The following is a 23,151-nucleotide window of genomic DNA, read 5'->3' as shown; positions in this document are numbered from 1 at the left end:
ACACCAGCAAAAAGACCCTGACCTCAGAAAGTTCCTATCTTCAGAGTCTGTTTTTAAAATCGACTTTGGTATCATCATTCCATGCCTTGTACTTACTTCGTGGCCCTATGGTCCTTGAAAAATCTTGGCCTCCTCACATATGAGAGTTATGTTTCTTAATCTATTTAGACATTTGGTAGGAATCCTTGCAGGAGTGATCAGGCAGTCGCGTGGCCTCTACCTGTACACAGGACAGCAAAACACAGAAAGACGCCTTAAGTGGGATTCGAACCCACGTTACCAGTGCCATGCCTTTCACTACGCAAAAGATTAATAAAGAAAATATTTATTTTTATAATTCCCTAAATTACTGAGTTTTTCAAATAGGCACACTATTTTCGAAACCGATTGACATCTATCAAAAATATTATTGGCCGAAATATACTGCCCACACGTAGTGCCTCATATAAACCATGAAGACACCAGCGAGGAATACTTACAGTGGCAGATTTCGCCAGGCAATGTTCACATTAAAGAAGTTAACGGAATGGGATTGAAGAAACTTGACGAAAATGAAACAATTTGTGTGGGCACCACAGAGAGAACTCAAATACGTCAAACAAGACACGCCCACCACAGACGCGAATGACCACGCTGTAGAAGCGCCTTTGTCGCAGCCGAAGCTCATGTCAATAATAGTTAAGAATTCAGTCCGAACCGCAAAGAAAACAGTACTTTTCCATTAGAAAAACCAACTCGTCAACGCTGTTTATTTTCAGAATCTACGAAACCCATGAACGCGAACTGCAGAGATACTGATGGTTAAGGCAAGTGGTACACTACAAGGATTCAAAGGGTTAAACTCACTGCCAACTTCTAGAGAGAGAAAAACAGTTCAAAAAAGACGAGGGGTATCGATGATAAGGAGAACGGCCATGCAGACGATAGGTAAAGAGCAGAGTCCGGCAAGCAGTGTTGGATGTCTCATGTTGTGGCGACCTTGTGCACGTTCGATCAGAGATCTCGCAAGCAATCTGTATTTCGTCACGGCAACTGGACACTTATTGACAGAAACAAAACATCGAACATGCCCTCTCAGGGCGTTCAATCTTTTTCGGACTGCCTTATCCAAATGTGTGTAAAACAATTGTCAAAATTGTGGTTACACACTGGAATATTACTGCAGCATGACCCTTAAATCCATAGTAACTTGAGACCAGAAAAACAACAAAATAATAACATTTAATTCCACAGCAGAAAATCTCCCTGTAAAATATTATACCAATTCAGCTGGTAACTCAATTAAAATAGCCTAATGGTTTCGAATACCTTCCACTCTGAGGCTTTCTTCATGTAAACAAGACACTTTATAACCCAAACCTCTCATAAATTAAATTGCAATTTAGCAATAAAAAAATACAAACGAAACTTAAAGATAGGCATATATGAAGTAAAATTTTACTGTATGTTTATAATTTAATGTAGCCGTTTTATAAATTTATACGTAAACCATTATCTCCCTACCCCCGCACCGCAAAGCTTCACAGACTTCTGCGGGTCTGGACTCCCACTTTGGGAAAGAATGACTATGCAACAAACTAATTTCACGGCAAATAATAATAATAATAATAATAATAATAATATTCCCGGAACTGGTCAAGAAACAAGTTTGGACCAGATCTCACATTTAGGATGCCTAGAGCATCATTATTTTTTATATACCATCACTGTAACACAGCAGTGCGCCATGTGCCCCAAAACTGTTTGCCCAGGCGTACAGAAATAGTTTTGGGCAGATTTGGCTAAGCTCTCACTGAGATGCTGTGTGCTCCCATGACATCTCTTCAAATCTTTCTGGCAGGTGAGTACAGCAAGTGTGGGAAACTTTATAGTAAAACACTTCTCTCGAAACGACAGAAACCAAGACTGTAATTTACTAAAATTAAACCAAATGTCGGATTTTAATAATTTAAACATCACATTACAGAAAATAGACCGAGGAATTTAAACATGTTATAGATAGCTAAGGATTTATTTTGAGCCCTCTTATATATAGTCTTCCCCAATCGTGGATAATGGCTTGCAGACGCAGACGATATTTGCAGCAGACACTTCATTTTGCATAAAAAATGCCGAGTCATTAAGAAAAACACAGGGAGGCAAAGAAACACAAACACACAGCTCGAAGATGACTGCCTTCTGGGTTGTAGAGGAGTGTAGTCTGGTAGAAGTTTGCCAACGTTTCAGAGGTCCTTTCTGCCTCCGTCATCAAGGTGATGAGTCTCATCGCCCTGATGATGGAGGCAGCAAAGCCATCTTCGAACTCGCCGCCGTGAGAACCTCAAATCCTACAAAATACACAATTGAATAAACATAAGTGTTACCAATAGTTTCATCCCGTGCCTGTAACAACATTCATCGTGTTTCAACCACCTCCTTTCCCCTTTGCTAGCAGTACTGTCAGCTAGACGGGTGACGACCATCTTTTTCACATAATACAGAATGGATCTTCCCACGAGATACCTGCTGAACACTGTACTAGCTGTTCGGATTCTGTTACCATTCGTGACAAAGGAAAAGAGGAATGTTTTCACTGCGGGTAGTAGCACATATTACCACTCCACATAACACACTTGCTAACGTTATAAAAGCGAACAGGCTACTGTGTGCCGCGGTTGAAGCTGAATGGAGACGCACCGTGAATGAGCATGAAGATGAAAAAAGAAGACATGGTGGGGTGAAGGAGAAAATAGACAAGCCGGCAGCATCGAGCTACATGACGACACACAAGATGAACCTGGCTGACTGCTACAGCCGCCCGCATTCGCCAACCAATACTTCTCTGCGTCCTTTTTTGCGAATGAAAGACGTTTCTGTATCCTACAGTGTTGCAGAAGGGAGAAACACGCTTTTAAGTCAGTGATGACGCGAAAAATGTAGATCCTTATAACAAAGGCTTGTGGACTGCACGGTGAGGCAAAGTATCATCTTCGGAATCGTCACCAAGACCTTCGGTTCACTCCTGTGATCATTTGATTATTGTTTTTTCAACTGACCGGTAAAATTTCTTTTGGGTGAGGGGAAACGAGGAGGGACGTATAATTCATAGCGGACACCGTATGAATCTACCTAAAAACGTGAATTTAATAATGTGGTTACGACTATGTTCTAGCAACTCCTACACCAAATGGCCCAGGATAAAATCTGGCGAGGGTGTGATATTTTGAAAATTAAAGAATTAAACGTTTAAACTCCTTATGTATATTCTAAAATTCAAGCGGGCATATGGTTGGCGATCCCGGAGTTTTAGCTACTGGTAACTGTATGAAGAAATGAAGGATGTGTCATTACTTTATTCAAGGACTGACGAAGACATCGGTGTGCTAAGCTGACTAGAACTCAGGACCTCTCAAACACTTAGCAGTAGGCCTAATACTAATCACTGCAACTTCAAATACTGCCAAACAAATGTTACTGATTCTCGAATTCGGTTTTTTGCGACGTATTAAGTGCTAAATCTGACAAAGATGCAATAGGAGGATAATTAGTCTACAGATCGAAAAACACGGGTGCATGAAAAATCTGTAGTGACCCATTTTAAAGAACTATTACAGTATCATCTTGGGGAAACAGAGAATTCACTTAATCATGAGACCAAGTTATCTGGTCAGCATTCGAAAACGTCATATATCGAAAGAGATGTCAATGTGGCTGGTCAAAGACATAGTCACAAGAGCAAAATTACATATGTAATAATTAAACCTAACTTTTACAACGGAGAGTGCTAGAAATATTAACAAATCGGTAAAGGCACCTTCAAGATTAACTGAATCAGGTAACAGGGAGTAAGAACGAAACGAAATGTAACTTGCGTTAATCCACTTCATTTCAGTGCCCTCAGCGCTGACGGCCGAGTGACCGGTTCTTTTAATGTTTAACGACGATTAGATGGAAATGTGACAGTAAATGGGTAGTAGATAACTAGGTGGAAGGACAAACGTCCGAGTGGTAAGTCGACGACGTTCTGCTGGCTGTGGACTTGTAGGTACAAATCAACACATTGTATCGAACTTCTTTAACAAAGCTACCTATAAAATGTTTTGTTTGTTAGGTAACACAGTGGGTCTACGTTACTAGGGAAAAGAGCTACGTCTTGGCAGTTCCGACTGACGTTATGGGGGTAACATTTTTACATTTTCAAAATTATAAAGCTTTCAGTCTGCATATAGTTTTCTCAAATGGAACACAACAGTTCCTGGCCACAGATTTACTACCGTCGGACTTCAGCGTGGGTCCATACTGTCGAGGTCAAAACGTTTTTCCTGAGAAACAGACATCAGATACAATCTGAATAACGCAGAAGAGTGGGGTACAACTCGCAGCCCACCGCACTTCCTGTTTGATGCCAATGTATAAAAATTAAAGAATTATATCAGCGTCTGTTAAAATCTCAAAATATCTATGCATTTTGTACGGGAAATGCTGTCTTAAGCATCGGCGCTTTACACAGACTTCTTGCAAACCTATACACTAAATTTCTCGCTATGCATGGAAACTAGTAACTTCATGGAGCAGAGTCCAGAGTCCTTGTACACAAGCTTTTTATGGAACTCAAAGGCTCATGCATTCACAAGTGTCCACCAATGACACCTATCCCGTCGCAGATGAATCCAGTCCCCATATCGTCTCACCTCATTTCCCGAACAACAATTTCAATATTATCCTCCCACTTTCGCCTAGATTTTGTATAAGCTGCATATCCCGCTCATTTTACACTATCGATTTTATAAACCAGTACAAATTATGGACCTTTGAGCAATTTTTCTCAAGTTCAACGTCACTTCATTCCTCTTATGTCGAAATATTCTAATCAGTATCCTGTTCTGGAAGACTCTTAATCCATGTCCTTCCTTTAACGTCAGACATGTTTCAGGCCCATGCATTTTATTGTCTTTTTTTGTGTTTGAGATCCATACTAAATACAGATAAAGGTAAAGTATTTTAATATTTGCGTTTTAGATAGCAGGTGTTAAGACAAGAGATTCTGAACTACAAGGTATAAAGCGTTTTCCGAATTAAATCTGTTCTTAACCTTTTCGGAAATATGACTCCAGTTCGTTTCCAAATATTTTAACTTTGCCACATTCGTTAAGAACACAGAGCGTCTTTGTTTTCTTTATTATGTTCATGTTTTCATTCAATAAATTAACTTTATCAGTACAGACCAGAAACTGACATGTCCTATTCAATGCCAGTCCTTTTTATATTTATGGACCTTTATTTCTAAACCTTCAAGTCATATTCTAAAGCAAAGCCAAAAGCAATGGTGGTAACTATCCCCTTATTTCAGACATTCTACACAGAAAAAATCAACACAAATGTTTACATATACCAGTCTTACTACCTTTAAACTCTTTTTAATCAGTTCAGCATTAAATTAACCACGAGTTACAACTATTTATCATTTGTAGTCTGTGTTATTCTTTTGTCGCGGACATGTTTCGGTTCATGAGAACCATCATGAAGGGCTCATTTAAAATTTTCAAAACTTACTGAATTACGTACGATGCCACCCAATAAGCACATCTAGAATACTAGATCTTAAATGCTAAAATGTTAAAATGCTATCATCTGCCACAAATATATTATTTTGTTACGATACGACGATGTTTTAATATTTTAGCATCTAGTATTTTAAAACAGTGTGTACAAGATACCATAATATGCAACTGAATAGCTTACTACAGTGTAAAAGAGCCTCTGGGGATGACTCCTACATGGCATAAGTCAATACCACAAACTGCAGGTAATAAGCAGTTGTATCTGATGGTTCAATTAACCCTTTGATCACCGAAGCTCAGCCAAATAACACTTCGAGAGTCAGTTCCTACACCAAAGAAAACAGCACTCCACCATTACAAATATCAGTTGGTCAATGATGTGTAAGGAAAAAATTGCTGTTTATTATGAGAATCACTCTGTGGGGAAAATGCAGAATTAAATATTAAAGCAGGTGGTACAAATATTTTCCACTAGGCTTTACAGGGTTAATGTTGAAACGAATGGATAATACAACAGTACGGAATTAAAAATAACTATAATTTTAACATTTTCATTAGCCTACACAGTTTCAAAGAATACTTAATTAAATGAGAACGACGTACAACATTACTTCTCTCCTAACCGAATCATAGGGCTTTCTTGAAGTCTACAAATTGATGTAATGCTCCAATGCATTTTTAGTTTTCCAGTATCTGAAAAATGCATATTTGATCAGTTACATAAACTCAAATGCAATAACGGCCAACATCGGGGTAAAACTTATTACTGCCGGCGGTCAGTTACCGGTTTCTCACCGCGGAACCCCGGGTTAGGGCCCACTTCAATTCCTGTGAGATTTGCAATGGACAATGCGGCACGGGGAGTTTACGTTTTCTCTGTGGCCTTCGGTTTACCCCTGTCAATAACAAACATCATTCCACCGCTGCTCCATATTCACTCATGTATCACCTGGGGGACGGACAACATCGCAACAAGAACAAAGAAAGACACTTTGTTTTAAGACATATGCGATATATGCTTCGTCCCTCGACGCATATGACCTACGCAGTCGTCACTCGTGGCGACTGCACTGTTTTGAACGACTGCGAAAAGCAGAAGCCAAGTCACGCTGAATGGCCTGCCTCGATAACGCAAGACAGGATAAAAGACTGAAAGTAAGACTGAGTAGCTAGCAGCAAGCAATCAAAAGCAAGAGTGGAGAAGGAATAAAGGCCTATAAATACACAGAACCTGTTCCAGCAGCAGGTGGACGACGATGCATCCAGTCTGCATCTGAACTGGCTATCTGCAGCGCTGTGGGCGGCCTCGATGCTTCACGAGAGTCATTCTTAATCATATCTCAAATTACTATTAGGGTAATAAGTAGGCCGCGAGGATTCCAGAAACGCACGTAAACTTCTACCATACTATTTACACGACTCTGCAACTCAGAGGACAGCCATCTTCGTATTCCCTGCCGTGACAGAGGTTACAGGACGGAGTACGAATCTCACTGGTTCATACAAGCCCTACGTAGTTGTCAATAAACAGACCAACCTCGCAATGCCCACAAACCACAAGGGATGAGCAACTTAAATTTACAAGACTCAAAGTTAATCCCCAATAAAAATTAGTAATGCATAAAGTTAATCTTTCAAATTAAACTTCTATTCTGTGAAACAATCATAAAACTGTGGAAACATCTGGCTCACACACTTAATGAAAAGTTAGACCTGTGAACCAGAAGGAAAGGCGTTTGAGTGTGTGAAATTAAAGCTTCGTCGTGGTCCTTGTCAATGCAGAAATCTTAAGACCTCCAGCAATAAAACGAAACTGTGATCTTTGAAACAGGAAAATGCATGACGTCAAAAGATATTCATGCACTCGTTTATGCAGTGAGCAACGTAAATTATCGCATCTGCATATCGAGACTGGGATCGAAAAAACTTCCACGTCACAGCGAAACGTGGAAAAAATTTGTGTGCTAAGATACAAGATAATCTTTGTAAATTGTTACAGGCGTCATGATTAGATGATGAATGCATCAGGCATAAAGGTAAAGAGAAATATGGCATTGTATAAAATACCAAAAACTGGTTCTGAGATTTGCCAAGGCATTCGTAACAAAACCAGGCATTATGCCGACAACGTGTTAAACGCATGATTATAGGTCTGCGCTCGTTCTTACTCGCATTATCTGTTCAATTTAAGTCAAGTTATGCTAGGTCAGGTCAGATTAAGCTCATCTTATTCGACCAGCTCCTATATCTTTACCCATTTTTTCGCATAGCCACATGATGACAGCTGTACACACCTCTAAAACGTCGGTTAATTCCTACGGGACTACACGTTGCAACATCCAATAAGACAGTCATCTTCATTGGAATGATATCTGTTTCGAACGGAAAAATGACAGCCATTTCTAGAACTGATCTATTCTCACCATGAACCTCACCTCTTGATAATGTTACCAGACACTTCAATGTTTAAATAATCATATATGAGCCGGGATAGCTCACTATAGTGACTGGCTATAGACTGGTCGACCTGGGTTCGATCCCCGACGGGGACAGGGGATCTTTTCCTCCAGCCTCTGCGTCCAGACCGGCTCTGGGGCCCACCCAGCCCCCTATCCAGTGGGTACCGGGGTCCTTTCCCGGTGGTAAAGCGCGACCGAGGCGTGACGCTGATCACTCACTCCATCCAGTGCCGAGGTCAAGAATGAGTAGGAGCCAACCGTCTCTCCCCCCAAACGACCTACATGGCGTGTAGCGGGACTGCTTTACTTTTTACTTTACTACTTACATATAGCTGAATTATTACTCTGTTAATGATTTTGCTTTCTTGTCAAGTCATTTAGTTCGATCACGCTGTAATTCTATTGTGTTTCTTACGTTAATAGAAACATAAATCACGGGCAGCACGTATCACCGTTTGTTTCTGTTTCTGTACCCAGCCTCAAACGCCATTCGGTCGGCATCTCTGTAGCGCATTAGTCTGACGAATTGATGACATCATCACCAACGCCGGAGAAGCGTAGACTCGGATAATTAATTTTAAGGGGGAGCATTAATTTCAATTAACATTTCAATGGAATTGCTAGCATAATATGATGAACTCCGGCGCTCTATTCAGTTAATCAAAACTCTTATTGCGTATAAAGTCTAAAGATACAAAATTTATATCACTGTACAAGAACTTCCGGTTTATTCAAATATCGCCTCTGAAAAAAACTGGATGTCATGTTCAATTAAAAATATCTTAAATAAAATTAAGCTAGCTTCCTTTGGAGCCTTTATCAGAATAAAAATAATATGACTTAAAGTAAAATGGACTTTCATATCTGAACGAAACAAATGAGACGAAAAGTCTGTGACCAATAACAACAAAGGAGAAATTTTACAAAGTGGAAAAACAAAAATACTCAAATTTGAGGCTTTATAAAGGCGCAACAATTTTCTATTTTCTTCGCATTTCTCGTTTCTCTTTACTCTAAGTTGCAAATTTGCTTCAAATGAGTATTATTACTTTCAAATTAATTACTGTTTATCGTGATAATCCTACACAAACACAAAACTGCAACCATATCTACTGCATATTTACATTTATTTAGTTATTGACTTTAACTGGCAAATTAACTGTTTTCAAAACACGCATTACTGTATTAAAACAAGATGTTAATGCAATTAATATAATATTTTTAAAAAGCTTACTAAAATTATTGATGTTTCGTTGACTATTTTTAATAATTTTCGTAACAATATACGCTGCGCTTCACTTTGTTGCGGTTTAAATGCAAAAATTATAAACGACGGCAATTTACTAGAAATAATTTAGATCAGAATCTTGCTAACTCTTAATAGAAGGCCAATCTAATCTTTCATGTTATAAAAAGAACCTAAATACTCATTCATGAGTTCAGTAAAGTTAGAAAAGAAACCTGACACCTCTTCCTCTAGTTTGCAGGACCAAGACAACTCGTGAAGGTTATTTGTAGGTGTAATACGATCTTTGTAATAATGCACGAACAATTCAATTAATCTTAATGTAAATATGCTGTCACAATGGACAGCATATAGCAATGAAATTACATCACCGGAAATAGAACCTATATAAAAATACTTTGAATGTGTTGAAACACTTGCAAAGACAGCATTCGACCAATGCACAATTCAATTTAAATACACTTCATGACATCATATACCGGATGGAGCAAAAAATTGTTTTTAAAAATTGTAAAAATGAACGGCTAATCGGATTTGAACCAAACCCATGTAATTTTTGTATAACATAACTAAGTTTGTGTACATAAAGATTTATCTGTTTGGAGTTTCATTTAAACTCTTCTGGCCTTCATTTTTACCGAAGTCTATTTTTCAAAAACCGTGATTTCTTTTGCACCAGCAAATCGGGCAAGTGCATTTCCGCCTCTGAAATATATCCACAAATAAAACTATCGACAGCATTAAGGAGACACTAAGTTGGGGAAAGAAATAAAAGTTGCGTTCTAAAAATAACAGGAGGCGATCATTCTCTGGATTCGGGCAGGTAATGGCACATAAATAATTGAACAATAGCCAGAACGAGATTCATCAGCGCACACGAAGCGGCAGCGACCTTGATGCTATTTTTCAACGCGTGTTACAACAACGAGATCTGCAGCTGGCATTACTATTACACAAACACACTGCGTAGTTTGCAGCATTCAGTTCAAAACGATCGGTTTTCACATGTCTCAGCTCAAACTGAACACAAAAGCTGGACACTTCCTTTCTGCAAGCCGACTCATCACATGAGCGTCGTGCAAGTTCGGCGTAAGTCTGCTGGCATTCCGCAACACCACAGCTTCGGCCAGTCACCTAGTTGGGGGTCCCCACACTTCTCACGCGTATTTGGTTCGAGTACCGTGCGGGGCACTAGGCCCTGATGTTTTTCGAGGCAATCCTTAGCCCAAAGCGATTCCGTCACAATTCGCTTCATCCACGGTTTCCTGTTCCCTGCATATGATGCTACTAGGAAGAAATTATTAACAGATAAAACGCAGGAATAACTTCCAGCAATCAGTTCAGAATCGTCTTCACGTTTCAAGTCCATAAATGTGAAGAATGAACTATATACAACTGTAATTTTACATGTTTTTTGTACATGAAACTTAATTCATCTCTCACTTAAATAACACACAAAGAATGTCTGAGAATAAGGCGCTGTTTTAAATATTCGGTCTTAAACACTGGAAGCAAAAAGAGTTTTGAAAAAATGCACAAACATGGTTCGAGTGATCAAATCGAGGAAAATGAAATTTACGGATCCTACAACACGCACGTAAACTTAAAAATGCATATAAAACTTCAACAGAAAAACACGAATGACAGAGACCACTTGCTTAAGCATCGATGGAAGGATAGTTAAAATAAATCTAATTAATTGTTGGTGTCAGGCTGTTGACTGAACTCATCTGGCCCATGACAGCGACCCGTGGCGGATTCTGTGAACACAGTAACGAACCTTTGGGTTCCATAAAGCGCAATGGACTTAACGAGCTAAGCGCTTCTCTCAGCTGAACAGGAGGGACCACTCCAAGGAGTAATTTGATTGGCTGATCAGTTGACAAAAGTTCACAAAAATGGGCCTATTAGCTCACCTATTAACAGTCTGTCTGTCCGCGTGTCAGAAATGGAGAACAGCTGATCGCATTTTCACGAAACTTTAAACCGGGACACACAATTATGTCTGTCAATATATCGAGAGCAAATGTTACATATTTATAAAAGAGAAACGTAAATGGGAACTTTAGTTGCAGGGAAAAATTAAACACGCATTTAATCCTCAAAACACTTTCCACGTAAGTCCTATGGTTTTCGAGATATTTAAACAAACGCCAGAAAACATCAATTGTTTACTATTCCCAAATTTAAAATTCCAGAGACAATAACAGACCCAAAGCGTCAGAACTGTTGGACTTTGCTAACATTTCCGGAATTTAAGTTTTAGGTCGTATGTTTAATTTGTTGAATTACCAGTGCAGGTAAATCGACTTTAAACCTAATCAGTCAAACTACGTAATATCCGACGATAACTGAATCCTGAATGGTATAAAGTGTGGGAAGAAATACAGGAAGCTACTCAAGACAGCTCAGAACACTGTACTCTAATTTGAATACCGAGGCTTCCAAAGCTACGCAAAACCAAGGTCGTGGCCGAGTAACTGCTCCTCGTATTCGGGAGGTCCGGGATTCAGTTTTCGTTCCTGATTAAAGTTTTCAGTGGTCTTCCTCAGTCCACCCATACAAATGCCAGGGCAGTATCATAAAAATCCTTTCCAATTCAATAGTTACTAATCAGTCTATCATTTCACGTTACCCTTACAATCTAAGACACTGAAAGCATCATTAAATAAACAATAAGTATTATAAATCAGACCATGTAATCAAAATGTCACGTTTCTACAGCACAGAGGCTTTAATTAATTCTGAGATTATCAAAAATATATTCCATTCATGTGCTGAGAAACATGCATTCCTTTATCAGCTTTAAGTACAGAATATTAATAATATACTTAATTTGTTACTTCGAGCATACTATCCTAGTTCTGTCAGAATAATTGAATAATTTTGATAGAAAAATAATCCGTGAAGACTATACTGATCCAATTCCTCAGATGTGTTCTATCCATCTAGGGTTGCTTCAAGCGTGCAACGGTGCTTTTCTGCGTATTGGAAGCGAAGTAAACATGAAAGCACTTAAAGTTTAACGTCTGTAATTAGAGCGTTAATTTGTTAACTACCGCGTGGCAATGGTGTAAATTAAATTTCTAAGAAATCTCAGAAATCAATTTCCATTACCGTAACACTTGATACGCTGAAAAATTAGTAGCATCTCGTAGATTTACTGAGCTATACAGGTCACACGCTTTAATTTTAGCAAAGCCAGTAACTTCTCGACATATTTACCTCTGCTCAAAGCACTTTCATTAAAGTGTGATCCACTGCATGATTCAGTTTCATCGTAATTCTTGGACAGTTCTTTGCTACACTTCACTATCGCGTGCAATGAAACACACTTTAGCTTTCATTAAGTCCGTACCAGATTGATTATGTTTGCCTCTAATAATTTTAATGTCGATTTTCATGAAATTTTAAATAGACATCATTATTTAATTGAAGATTACTACATCTTGTACTATTTGAAGTTTCATGGCGGCTGAATGCAATGAAGTCTTATTCGGCGATCAGCCGTGTGATAATTACGTAATCCAACTTTTCCGAGACTGCCTCTGCCTTCCTGATTCTCTGCCATAAATAATACCAACATGACAGAGACACAAGTTATGGTCCTAAAATTTTGTGTGGTAAAATATTTCCAGAAGATACGTACACTTCATAAAGGTAACATTTGCAGAAGGTGAAACTAAAATATGGTGGTCAACCGTTTCATGGGTGGTTCTGACGACGGCGAGGATGAAGGTGGCTGTCTTCCGGGTTATTGCGCCGCGTAGACTGGTATAAATTTACCGACGTGACTCATCGTCCTGATGATGGTGGCAGCAAGGACTTCTGAAACGTTGGTAAACTTCTACCAGACTACGAGGAGCAACAACCCAGAAGACAGGTCTTCTTGTTCGTCGTAACTTTTTTAAGAATCCTTGGAAAATCTTAGGGCAGATCCCAATAACTGAGACAATAAAGGGTTTTACTCTCTCTTTCAGATAACTTTTCATCTATCAACACGCAGAGATACATTGGCGGTTATTACAACACTGTTTCTTTGTTTGTGTCCTTAAGCCGGAATATATCAATTTCTGTGAGAGAGAAACAAGCATTAATTATCCAGGCGAGGCTTCACAACACGCGAAAAAAAAAAATTAAGTGGGCGTTTTAGGATTATTACTTTTTTTTAATACACAAAAAATAAGAACTTCTGAATGCACTAAAATACGTCTACAAAATCAATGTAAACACCCGTTTCTAAAGCAAGTTTCACTATTTGTATTTTATTATTTAACGCAATGTCAGGATATAAAGCTGCTAATTCACCTCCATCTAGTGCACCGGTTCAGAATCCAGTTACATTTTACCTACACGTCACCTATACACATTCAAGGCATGGCAGTTAAATACGGGAGCCTTCGTTCATATACGAAAATATGGCGATGAACCAGAAACCTTCACGTGTGAAACTAGTTACACCACCACCAGCGCCAAGCTAGACCAAAATCTGTCTGTCAACACGCGTATTAAATTTGGTTCCTCGGCTGAAATGTACCATATGCCCGTGTTCCAGTTCATGCCGCTGAAGGGTTGCGCAACTTATTATTAAATGTTTACATGCAACTGCATTCTTGTAGAGATTGCTAATCATAAGAGGTAAATGCCTCCCCGCGACTGTAACCTTGAGCACCTAATCTCATCGCAGAGATTTTCCTACTGTTACCACAGGAAGAACTCTCGAACCCTGTAATGGGATTATTTGTATATGGAATTGAAATAAATAAAATTCCTAATACTATCAGGTTATAAAGCAAAAAATCAATACTCAAGAAAGAGAAGGACCTTATAAACACAGAATTTTATAAAGACCGACATCTCTGAAGAGATCATAACAGCACGTATTACCTGCAGCTGGCCAAATACAAACTGCAGCACCATATTCATTAGGAAACACGTCCGATGCGGAGCGACGGAAAATGTGAAACTTGGTAGTTGTGCCCGCGAATAGCAACTAAATGACCAGTTTCACCACCAACCCTCACCAGAAGGAGGAGGAGTTACAAGAGAAGGAAAAATACTCGAGTATCAATAAGTAAATCGGTCACTAATCAGCAAACACAGGTGCAAGGCATGAAGCACAATTCACACAGGTAAACTAGCTACTTCTGACAAGCCAATAGGAGGACGTATTGGCCTTCCTTCATTGTATAGTCTATTCAGATATAAATATTTGGACATAATATTGACATTCAAGTACAATCCTGTCAGTACACAGTAAAAAGGGCGTTTTCTTACAACAAACATTTCTTTTCTGGAGGTTCAGAAACTATGAAAGTATAAGTGCATACACGGACCATTTCATGTATAGGCCTAAGTCAAATGTCATTTCACGAACAGTATCACTTCAACCTCAATCAGTAACACCAAAACAAATCTTGTAACAGACTGGAAAATCCACGACTCTGTTGTTAATTTGCATTAACATTTCCAGTGCGGAATTTGATTTAACAGAATTAACTGATTATTTTGTAATTAAGCCTAAGAAAATTCAAGTGCCAGTGTTCGTGGCCGCGCGGTCTAGACCATGGGGCTTTGCCACTTGGATCACCGGTTCAAATCCCGGTCAAGGCATCGATGTTTGTCCTGTGATCGTCCAAATACTTTTGCCAAATGTAATTCTGTAATGTTGATGATAGTTTTATAATCGTCTTCATAAAGCCATAGTCCCCTTCGAGACCTGGGCACCCTGCAGAAGGTAATGGTGTCCTTCTGATTACACTCAAATCATTAAACTGGAAAGGAAGATGATATTTTAGCATTATCCAATCCATTACCCTAAATGCGTGTTCTAGTCACCCACCTAACACGCAGACTGAAATCAGCATTAGATCCAACAGCTAACAACGAAATACGAAAGAAAATGAGTGTCATCCGAAGAATGGATAATTTCTAGAAAAAGGACCAAGGGTGGGCAACATATCACATCTGAAATCCAGTTCCTAGTAAACTATGCACAAATATTTCGCGCCATAAAAATCTGATAAACCGGAGGTTAGAAACCAGTGATCCAACAAAGAATCGTGTCACACCAATTCAACGCAAGAGCAACACAAAAGTGTTTAAAATAAAGTAATATATTTAACAAATACAATAAGAATGTCTGTACCTCCAACAAGCTCTATTCTGCCATTTAAATTCACTCATACATCAGCAACAAAAAGACATTTTCGGCAGCCTAACCTAACCTAATCTAACCTAACCTAACAGACCACTCACGAAAGCAAAGAGAAGGGTGAGCGTACCCATGCATGTGTGTGGGTTCAGATAACTGGATGGGCGGTACACGTGCACTGAAGTGTAAATGGGCGGGAAAGTTATGTGGACTGAATACGAATGTGTGGGTTGGTTGATGGAATGATGGATAGATCGAAAGGAATGGTAGACAGACAAGTCGGTTGATGTGTGAGTGAATGAATGGATGCACAGGGAATTAGGGAGGAAGGCAGTGGAAAGGTAATGTCTTGGATAGAAGAGTACCAAACCGTGTGTTTCGCCTACGTCTCTAGATTGCAGGTAGAAGGAACATATTATGTAAACCAAAGACATTATCACATAGAAACTGAAACAGCGTTCTACGATACTGCTGATGACACTTAATCAAAGTATGTACAGTATACGATTCCTTATCTCATGCCCTTTACTTCTAACGAACCCAACTACGGTAAGGCTTTTATTAGATTCGTAATTCCTTAATCGTGTTCAGTGGAACAGACGACATTTCGCACGTGGTTAATGTTGTCACATAAACGCCAGTCGAAATACATCTTCGTGTTGGAAATATAAATCAATCAGTCATTTGCTGTAACGAAAATAAACGCACTCTAACTGTTAGAGCTACTTATGCAACACAGCTGACATGACGCAGCGGCTATTCTAATGCACTATTACTCACTACATGCGACGAATTTGCAATAAATAAATATAAGCAGAATTTTTAAATATTGATTCAGAAAAGATAAATTTCCAGTGTGCCACAGTGAGGGAAGCCACGTGACACAAAATTCTTATACTAGGCATAAACGGATACTAAGCTGTGTGGTTCCATGTGAAATTGTGTGCAAAATGCGCCAATGCCCTATGGCCCATTTCCTAACCTCTCTGCGTGGATACAGAATTACAAAGTTACAAAAACTTGACAATCCGTTTTCACATTCACTAGAAATCAATATATTCCCAGTACGACTCAGACCCTTGTACAGTACAAAGTTAGAAAAATACGACGTCTAGGCTGGCATTACGCCAATAGGTTTTATGCAGCGCAAAGAACCACAAAGCAGTGTCATTAACGTATTTTTTTGTTCACAGAGTCTTTGTTTAATCTTTTTGTATCGGCTCACAGACAGAACTGTGCTCGAGTACAGTAACTTGAATGAAACATCGCTCTAATTCTTCACACTCCTACCAGAACGCTATACTTGGCCACTTAGTTTACAGACATATTCAGAAAGGCCAGGAGGAATTAGATTTTGAACCATGACATAATTAAATCTCTAAAATATTTTTATCATAGGTCAACACGAAATTAAACCATAATTACTTGTGTTGCTTCCAAACTTCAATTAGCCAACTTTCTTTTGCACAGAAATGTTACATATGGAAGCAAATACGAGAGAAAAAAGATCACTGGTATTTAAAACAAATTGAAGAGTAACTGGAAGAAGCAATTATACACAGAATTATGCACTCAAGAGGCTACGGAATTTATTGGATGGTTGAAAAGAGATATTTGGAAATTATAGTGTTAGGGGGAAATGGGAGCAGGGAAAGTGCCCCATGTTCATTAAAAACAAGGATGGAGTAACATACTGAGATGCTAAGAAATTCAGTTTGAGAGAGGAGTTGGTAGACAAAAGTATCCAGAAATTGGAATTAGGAGGATAATTACCAACAAGATATAGCAGCATCAGGAACAATATTCATCCATCTTGCTGTATCGTGCAATGAACTACAATTTGTAACAGCTGTATATACGACGCCAAATAAATAAAAATAAAACAGTGATGAAGATGACATGCGACACAACCAGGAAACTGATGTATAATAAAATCTGACTTATTCTTGACAGCAATTAATAACATAATAAATGACTTCAATAAATATGGCACTATTTTTATGTTGTTTGTAGTAGGACAATCGTTCATCAAATTGGTATCTAGCTGGCTTTATTAAGTGTAGTGTTTGCATACACAGAATTGGATCTGTCTTAATAGCACACGATTTCTGTCATATGTAGGAAAGAAACAAAATAGCCATTACAAAGAAGACAAATGACAAAGAGTCAATTGGCCGTACAATTTATCACTCAAGAACTGAACGTCATTTATTGAGACAAAGTTACAATTTCCCTAACAATAATTTTTGTTGGAAAGCACAGAGTCACGGGTATGAATGGTATACATTAAGGGTGAGTCGTTCATGTTAGCCGTGGTAGCCCAGCAAACACTTGAAACTTCTGTATTACTTTCGTGGTTCATTGGTACTCCTCGCACAGTAACACAGCAGAACCGATTAGATAAAATACATCGTTAGCCAGCTAGTCGAGGCTTACGCCAGCCGACAGCGTCATATGTAAATGTTGAAACATGAAGCTGAATGATGTACAAATGCACTCTTATATCACTTCCGGTTCTGAACATAAAATAAAATTTTTAGCGTTTGAATTTGAATTTTTTTTGTACAGAGTGTACCAAATGTCTCTGCGATGCTGTAACCGACACGATTTTAAATATACAGGAATAAATTTAGATAAACAAGTAACAAAATGCATCATATTATTAAATAAAAATAGCAAATTTCCGCCCGACGGCGTGGGTGAACCATAAGACAGCAGTTGCATTGCATTATCTATATAACATGAGACATTTGTAAGACGAGGACTGATGACGTTGATTAGACGTTCTTATACCGCGCATTTACATTTGGAACAGACGAATGGGAAACTTTGGCTACTGGTACTCTCCAGTAAGAAAACATTTCTCAATTTCGCACATGGTAAGAAAAGAAGCAGCGGCTACGACCTACGAGGTGCGATCGGAAAGTTTCAAGACTGTGTCAATAGAGGGCGAACCGGATGTAGTACGAGCTTCTGCCGCTAGGGGGTGCGGCCTACATGCATAGTGAATCAGTGTGCCAGCCGGCATCATCGAATTAGCATTTGTTTCTTAGTTACGGGCGTTTTGGTAGTGCATTACACCGACCCTCCTGCGATTTCGGAATGGCGTGTGCATCAAATTTTGCCAAAGACTCGCCAAAACGGCTACGGAAACCTATGAAATGCTAAAGCAAGCATTTGGGTAGTCCGCAATGGGTCGTGCACAAACTTTTGTGTGGCATTCACGTTTTAAAAATGGCCGAACCTCTGTCGATGATGACGAGCGTTCTGGACGACCATCTTCGAGCACAACGCCCGGAAATGTTACGAAGATTCGGCAGGCCATTCACGAAGATCGACGTCGTACCATCAACGACTTGTGCGACATTGTTGGGATAGGCTATGGGACCTGTCAGCTGATTCTAAAGGAAGAACTCCACATGCGACGCATCCTGTCTGAGGATCAGAAGCAGAATCGACTTCTCGTTTGTCAGGAGCTCAAAGATCTTGCAAGAACCGACCCCAACTTCCTTTCTAAGCTCCGTGTGACTTCTTCCTCTTCCCAAAGATGAAAATTCAGCTAAAGGGAAGGAGATTTGAGACGATAGAAGAGATTCAGGCAGAATCGCAGATGGTGCTTGACAGGCTGACAAAGAAAGATTTCCAGGGATGCTTCCAGGCTTGGCAGCGGCGCTGGGATCGTTGTGTTCACTCCCAGGGGAACTACTTCGAGGGTGATGGATGAATTTAATACCCGAGATAAGTGTACGGGTTTTTATAGGCGCAGTCTGGAAACTTTCCGATCGCACCTCGTATAAGTGGTAATACCAGGTGTACACACTCGCACTGGAACTGGCATTTTCACTTTCCGTAATGTTAGCCAGACTTCAAAATACTGTGTGTGTAGTGCAGAAAACTACATCGACCAGATCCTACTTGAAGACCTGATAGCAATTTCAGCGAGTTAAGAAATTCCCCGCGTGTTCACAAGAACCCGCCAGCGGTCACTATCTTGAGCCAGTCTAATCGAGTCAGTGCCATCCCTAAAACGTATTTTTATAATTTCCTTTCATCTACAGAGTGGTCTTTTCCCTTCAGGCATACTAACCAAAATTTTGTACACATTTTTAATTTTATACCTTGCATCCCAGAGATCTTTGTTTCGAAAACAGACATGTAAATGTGCTATGGTGATATTTAACGTGGTTTTCTCAGTTCCTACAGACACATTATGGTATAGTTCTATCACAGTTTCCGTACAGATCCTTGCCAATTCCTCATTCACATATCTTACGATTTGTTACTTAGCCTATGTAATTAAAAATACATCGTTAATTTAAAACAAGAATCAATCACACGTATTTACATCTCTTTTTATCGAAGAAACATGCAGGAATGTTTAACATGGAATATCGGTTCTCACACAGAAAGTAGACAAACAAAGCTGCCGACATGAATGTACAATCGGCGATAGGGCTGGGCTGGGCGTAATAGTCCATTTCATTCTCTGTAGACAGACAATGAATGATACCAGCCATAGCCGTGCGACTACAAACAGCTCAGATAAGGTAACTTGAATTTGAGCGATTGATCGATATGCACTAGTTATCGACAACTCTGATGTATATACAGGTGTCTAGTAACATGGAGTGATGAATTGTACTAACAATATCAATGCTATGACTACAAAAATATGCTGAGCTTAGTGTCACTGATAAGAAACATGAGGGTATTTAAACGGCGTCGACATTAAAGAGCATCACATAATCAGACTAATAACAACGACAAATTTACATATTGACATTATAAACCAACGTATCTTGATGCACGCGATTTATATTCTGGAGGACTTGGTTTCAAATCTCGGCCCGGAGAACGGCAATCTCCAATGGCACTGAACGTGCGTTTTCTTATTCCATCCAAGAAAATAAGAGTATAGTGTCTTAAAGTAGACCACGACCGGCCCTTCCATATCCTCTCTAATTCAATAACCATCACATCATTCAACGCTATACAATCTGAGTTGCCGACAGCGTAGTTACATAAACCACAATAACAAAATCTACGAAACATTCCTGACAGATAATTACTTGAACTGTCAATGCAATTGAATTACATTCTCGCATAATATCATTCCGACACTCGCAATGGTGCAACTGCACGACACAGATAAAAGTAGAACTGTCCCGCTACACGCCATGGAGGAGCTTGAGGGGAGAGGTCGTATAGCTCCTACTCATTCTTAACCTCGGCACTAGATGGGGGTACGCAGTCAGCGTTAAGCCCCGGTCGCGTTTTACCCCCGGGAAAGGACCCCGGTACCCAATGATAATTATTAAAAACACACCAGAAAAACAATCTTGTTTTGAACATTTTCATTATAGTTTTCATAAAATCTCGCAGACCTATCGCAGTCGAATGCAGTATTATCTTCTCAAGCCATTTGCTACCAAGAATTTTAAAGACGCACTTCTGCGTATCGAAATTTGTTTCTTCTCATAACATTTTCCAATTAAAGTGCTGAAAACGGCCGTCTTCTGGGTTGTTGCGCAATGTAGTCTAAAAGTGGTTCACCGACGTTTCGGATGTGCTTACTACCTCCATCATCTGGTCGAAGATTGTGATGGAGGCAGCAAGCACCTCTGAAACGTCAGTAAACTAAAACTCATCGACCTGACAATGGAAACGAAAAAACCCTCCGAAACATCGGTAAACCTGTACCAGACTGGACGGCGCAACAACCCAGAAGACAGCCATGTTCATACTCGTCGCCCTGAGAACCTGGAGTCTCAATTACAGAACTGTCTGCATTTTTATTACTCATAAGTAACCTATTCTAAAATAATATGAACAAATAGGCCAACAAAATTGAATTTTCTGAAGATCGAATTTTCATTTCATACAGCATGAGGATATGTGAACCCCAGAACTACGAAGAATGAGAGTGAGGAACAGATGAGCAGACAGAAGATATTACGACCAGTTCACAGACACGATTTATACAAAGTCGCAAGCTGTGGGTTAATTTCTGGGCAGCTGGTACCTCCACACAAGTGTAATACCACATGACGAGAGATTTACATTCAAAAGAGACACTTTTTTTCGCGACAAAATTTATTCTAGAATTTCTACAATCATTACTGCCAAGTGAAAAATGTGAAATCATTCATCTACAATTCAAATTACACGATAGACATGCTATCATAATCTTCGATCTCTATTATACTTTAGGACCAATGCTCTATAGAGCATGGGTTCTCTACCCGCGGCCCCACCGATACGTTTTGTTCGACCTGCATACACTTTTTATAAAAGTGCCAACTTGTACGATGAAAGACGATTATATGATATCAGAAAGCATGTGTTACCTCCTGAAAGCACGGCAGTGTACCAAATGCTTTACCATTAAGTGACTTACTTTTTTCCCAGTGTGTATTTTCGGGTTTCGAACATAAAAAAATCTCCTAGTAATAACAGACACGCATTGTGCTTTCTCTGGGGTAATAACTGAACAGACTTTCAGGCTTCAAAGGGTTAACGACATCAGTATGGTGAAATAATTATCGCCGTGAGCAACTGTAGAGCTTAATGAAGAATGTAAAGTCAAAAACTAGGACCAGTCTCACAGATGAAAACATTGAATGATGCGTGCAGATTGCAGCAACAGAAATCAAATCTCATACTGAAAGATTAGGCTAGTCAAGTATAATCAGTGGCAAACACCTCATTAATGACTGATTCTGTTAAAGAGAACGATTAAGCAATTGCTTATATCAAACATGTTTGCAAAAGTAGGCCTAACTGAGCGTAATTTGTAATAAACTGTCATGGTGTTTCAATAAAATGTCACTTATAACCATAAAGCCCTCGAGTCGGTAAGAAACTGCGAATCTGGCTCCAGATCTAAAAAAAAGGTGTGACCAGAACTTAAATACTATCACAGTTCACTTTTGTACCTACGCACTGAAAAGAATTATTAACTTTTATATTGAAGCACCGTCTACAGTCAAAGCTGAGGTTACTATTATAGAACACTGATTATCCTATAAACAGTAAAACAAGATTTTGTTAACAAGTGACTGAATAAAATGTAGCATTTTAAAACACTCCAGTCCCGAAATACAATCTTAAGACGCATTTCCGGACAACAAACGGTTTTAAAACTGTTAAAGAAATACAACAGACCAATGCCAATCATTATCTACAGTATCAGGCATAAGACTGATGTTGAAGAGAAGTCTAGTCGCGTGTTATAAATACTGTCAGCGTCTGGGATTTTTCCGATCGCCAGTTACTTTTTCGCCCCAGTTGGGACCCGCAGTGCTCACGCACTTGAAGAACGGGTCGTTCCCAGTATCCCATGCGTCACCCTCAGACCAGTTTCACCTGTTGTCACCCTGCAATCAAGTTACTTCCGCTCATTATAAATCTGTAGTCACCGAATTGGAACAGGAAGCTACACCCCTCACAACGAACCGAACTTCCTTCGGGCAAAGTCTTCAGTTACAACAACGTATCTACTGACTCACGTGGATACTCACCTAAATACGCCAAGTTCATAGAAACTTTCTCTGGACAATAAGCCACCCAGTGACCACTCACCTCTTATATTTCTAGCACAGAGAGTGTTCTCGGTGCCCCACTGATTGAATCTCTGACTGGATGCAGTGTCATCATCCTAGTCAGTTGATCTCGTGAAAGCCTTGAAAAGTAATGTTATCGTTCTTATTGCTGTCGGTTAACTTTATAACTGACCTTTAACCGAGAGCAAAT

At 39.4% G+C, this 23,151-nt stretch overlaps 1 protein-coding gene across 6 annotated transcripts in view; it reads right to left on the bottom strand.

The window, feature by feature from the left end:
• The window catches only part of pnt (ETS transcription factor pointed), a 331,267-nt gene that overhangs the window by 280,883 nt on the left and 27,233 nt on the right, over positions 1–23,151 (bottom strand). Inside the window, exon 1 of one of the 6 annotated variants that reach the window (XM_022067401.2) lies at positions 2,364–2,612. The exons of the other annotated variants lie outside the window; for them this stretch is intronic. Coding sequence (XP_021923093.2) covers positions 2,364–2,462 — 99 coding nt within the window. The 5' untranslated portion in view covers positions 2,463–2,612. Of the gene's footprint in view, positions 1–2,363; positions 2,613–23,151 lie in introns of those variants that run through there. 6 annotated transcript variants of the gene reach the window in all.

The sequence above is a fragment of the Zootermopsis nevadensis genome, unplaced genomic scaffold (genome assembly GCF_977971745.1).
Source record: "Zootermopsis nevadensis isolate Lab colony 2312 unplaced genomic scaffold, Znev_1.0 Znev_ptg000029l, whole genome shotgun sequence".
Lineage (NCBI taxonomy): Eukaryota > Metazoa > Arthropoda > Insecta > Blattodea > Termopsidae > Zootermopsis > Zootermopsis nevadensis.
This window is presented reverse-complemented; position numbering and strand designations above follow the sequence as displayed.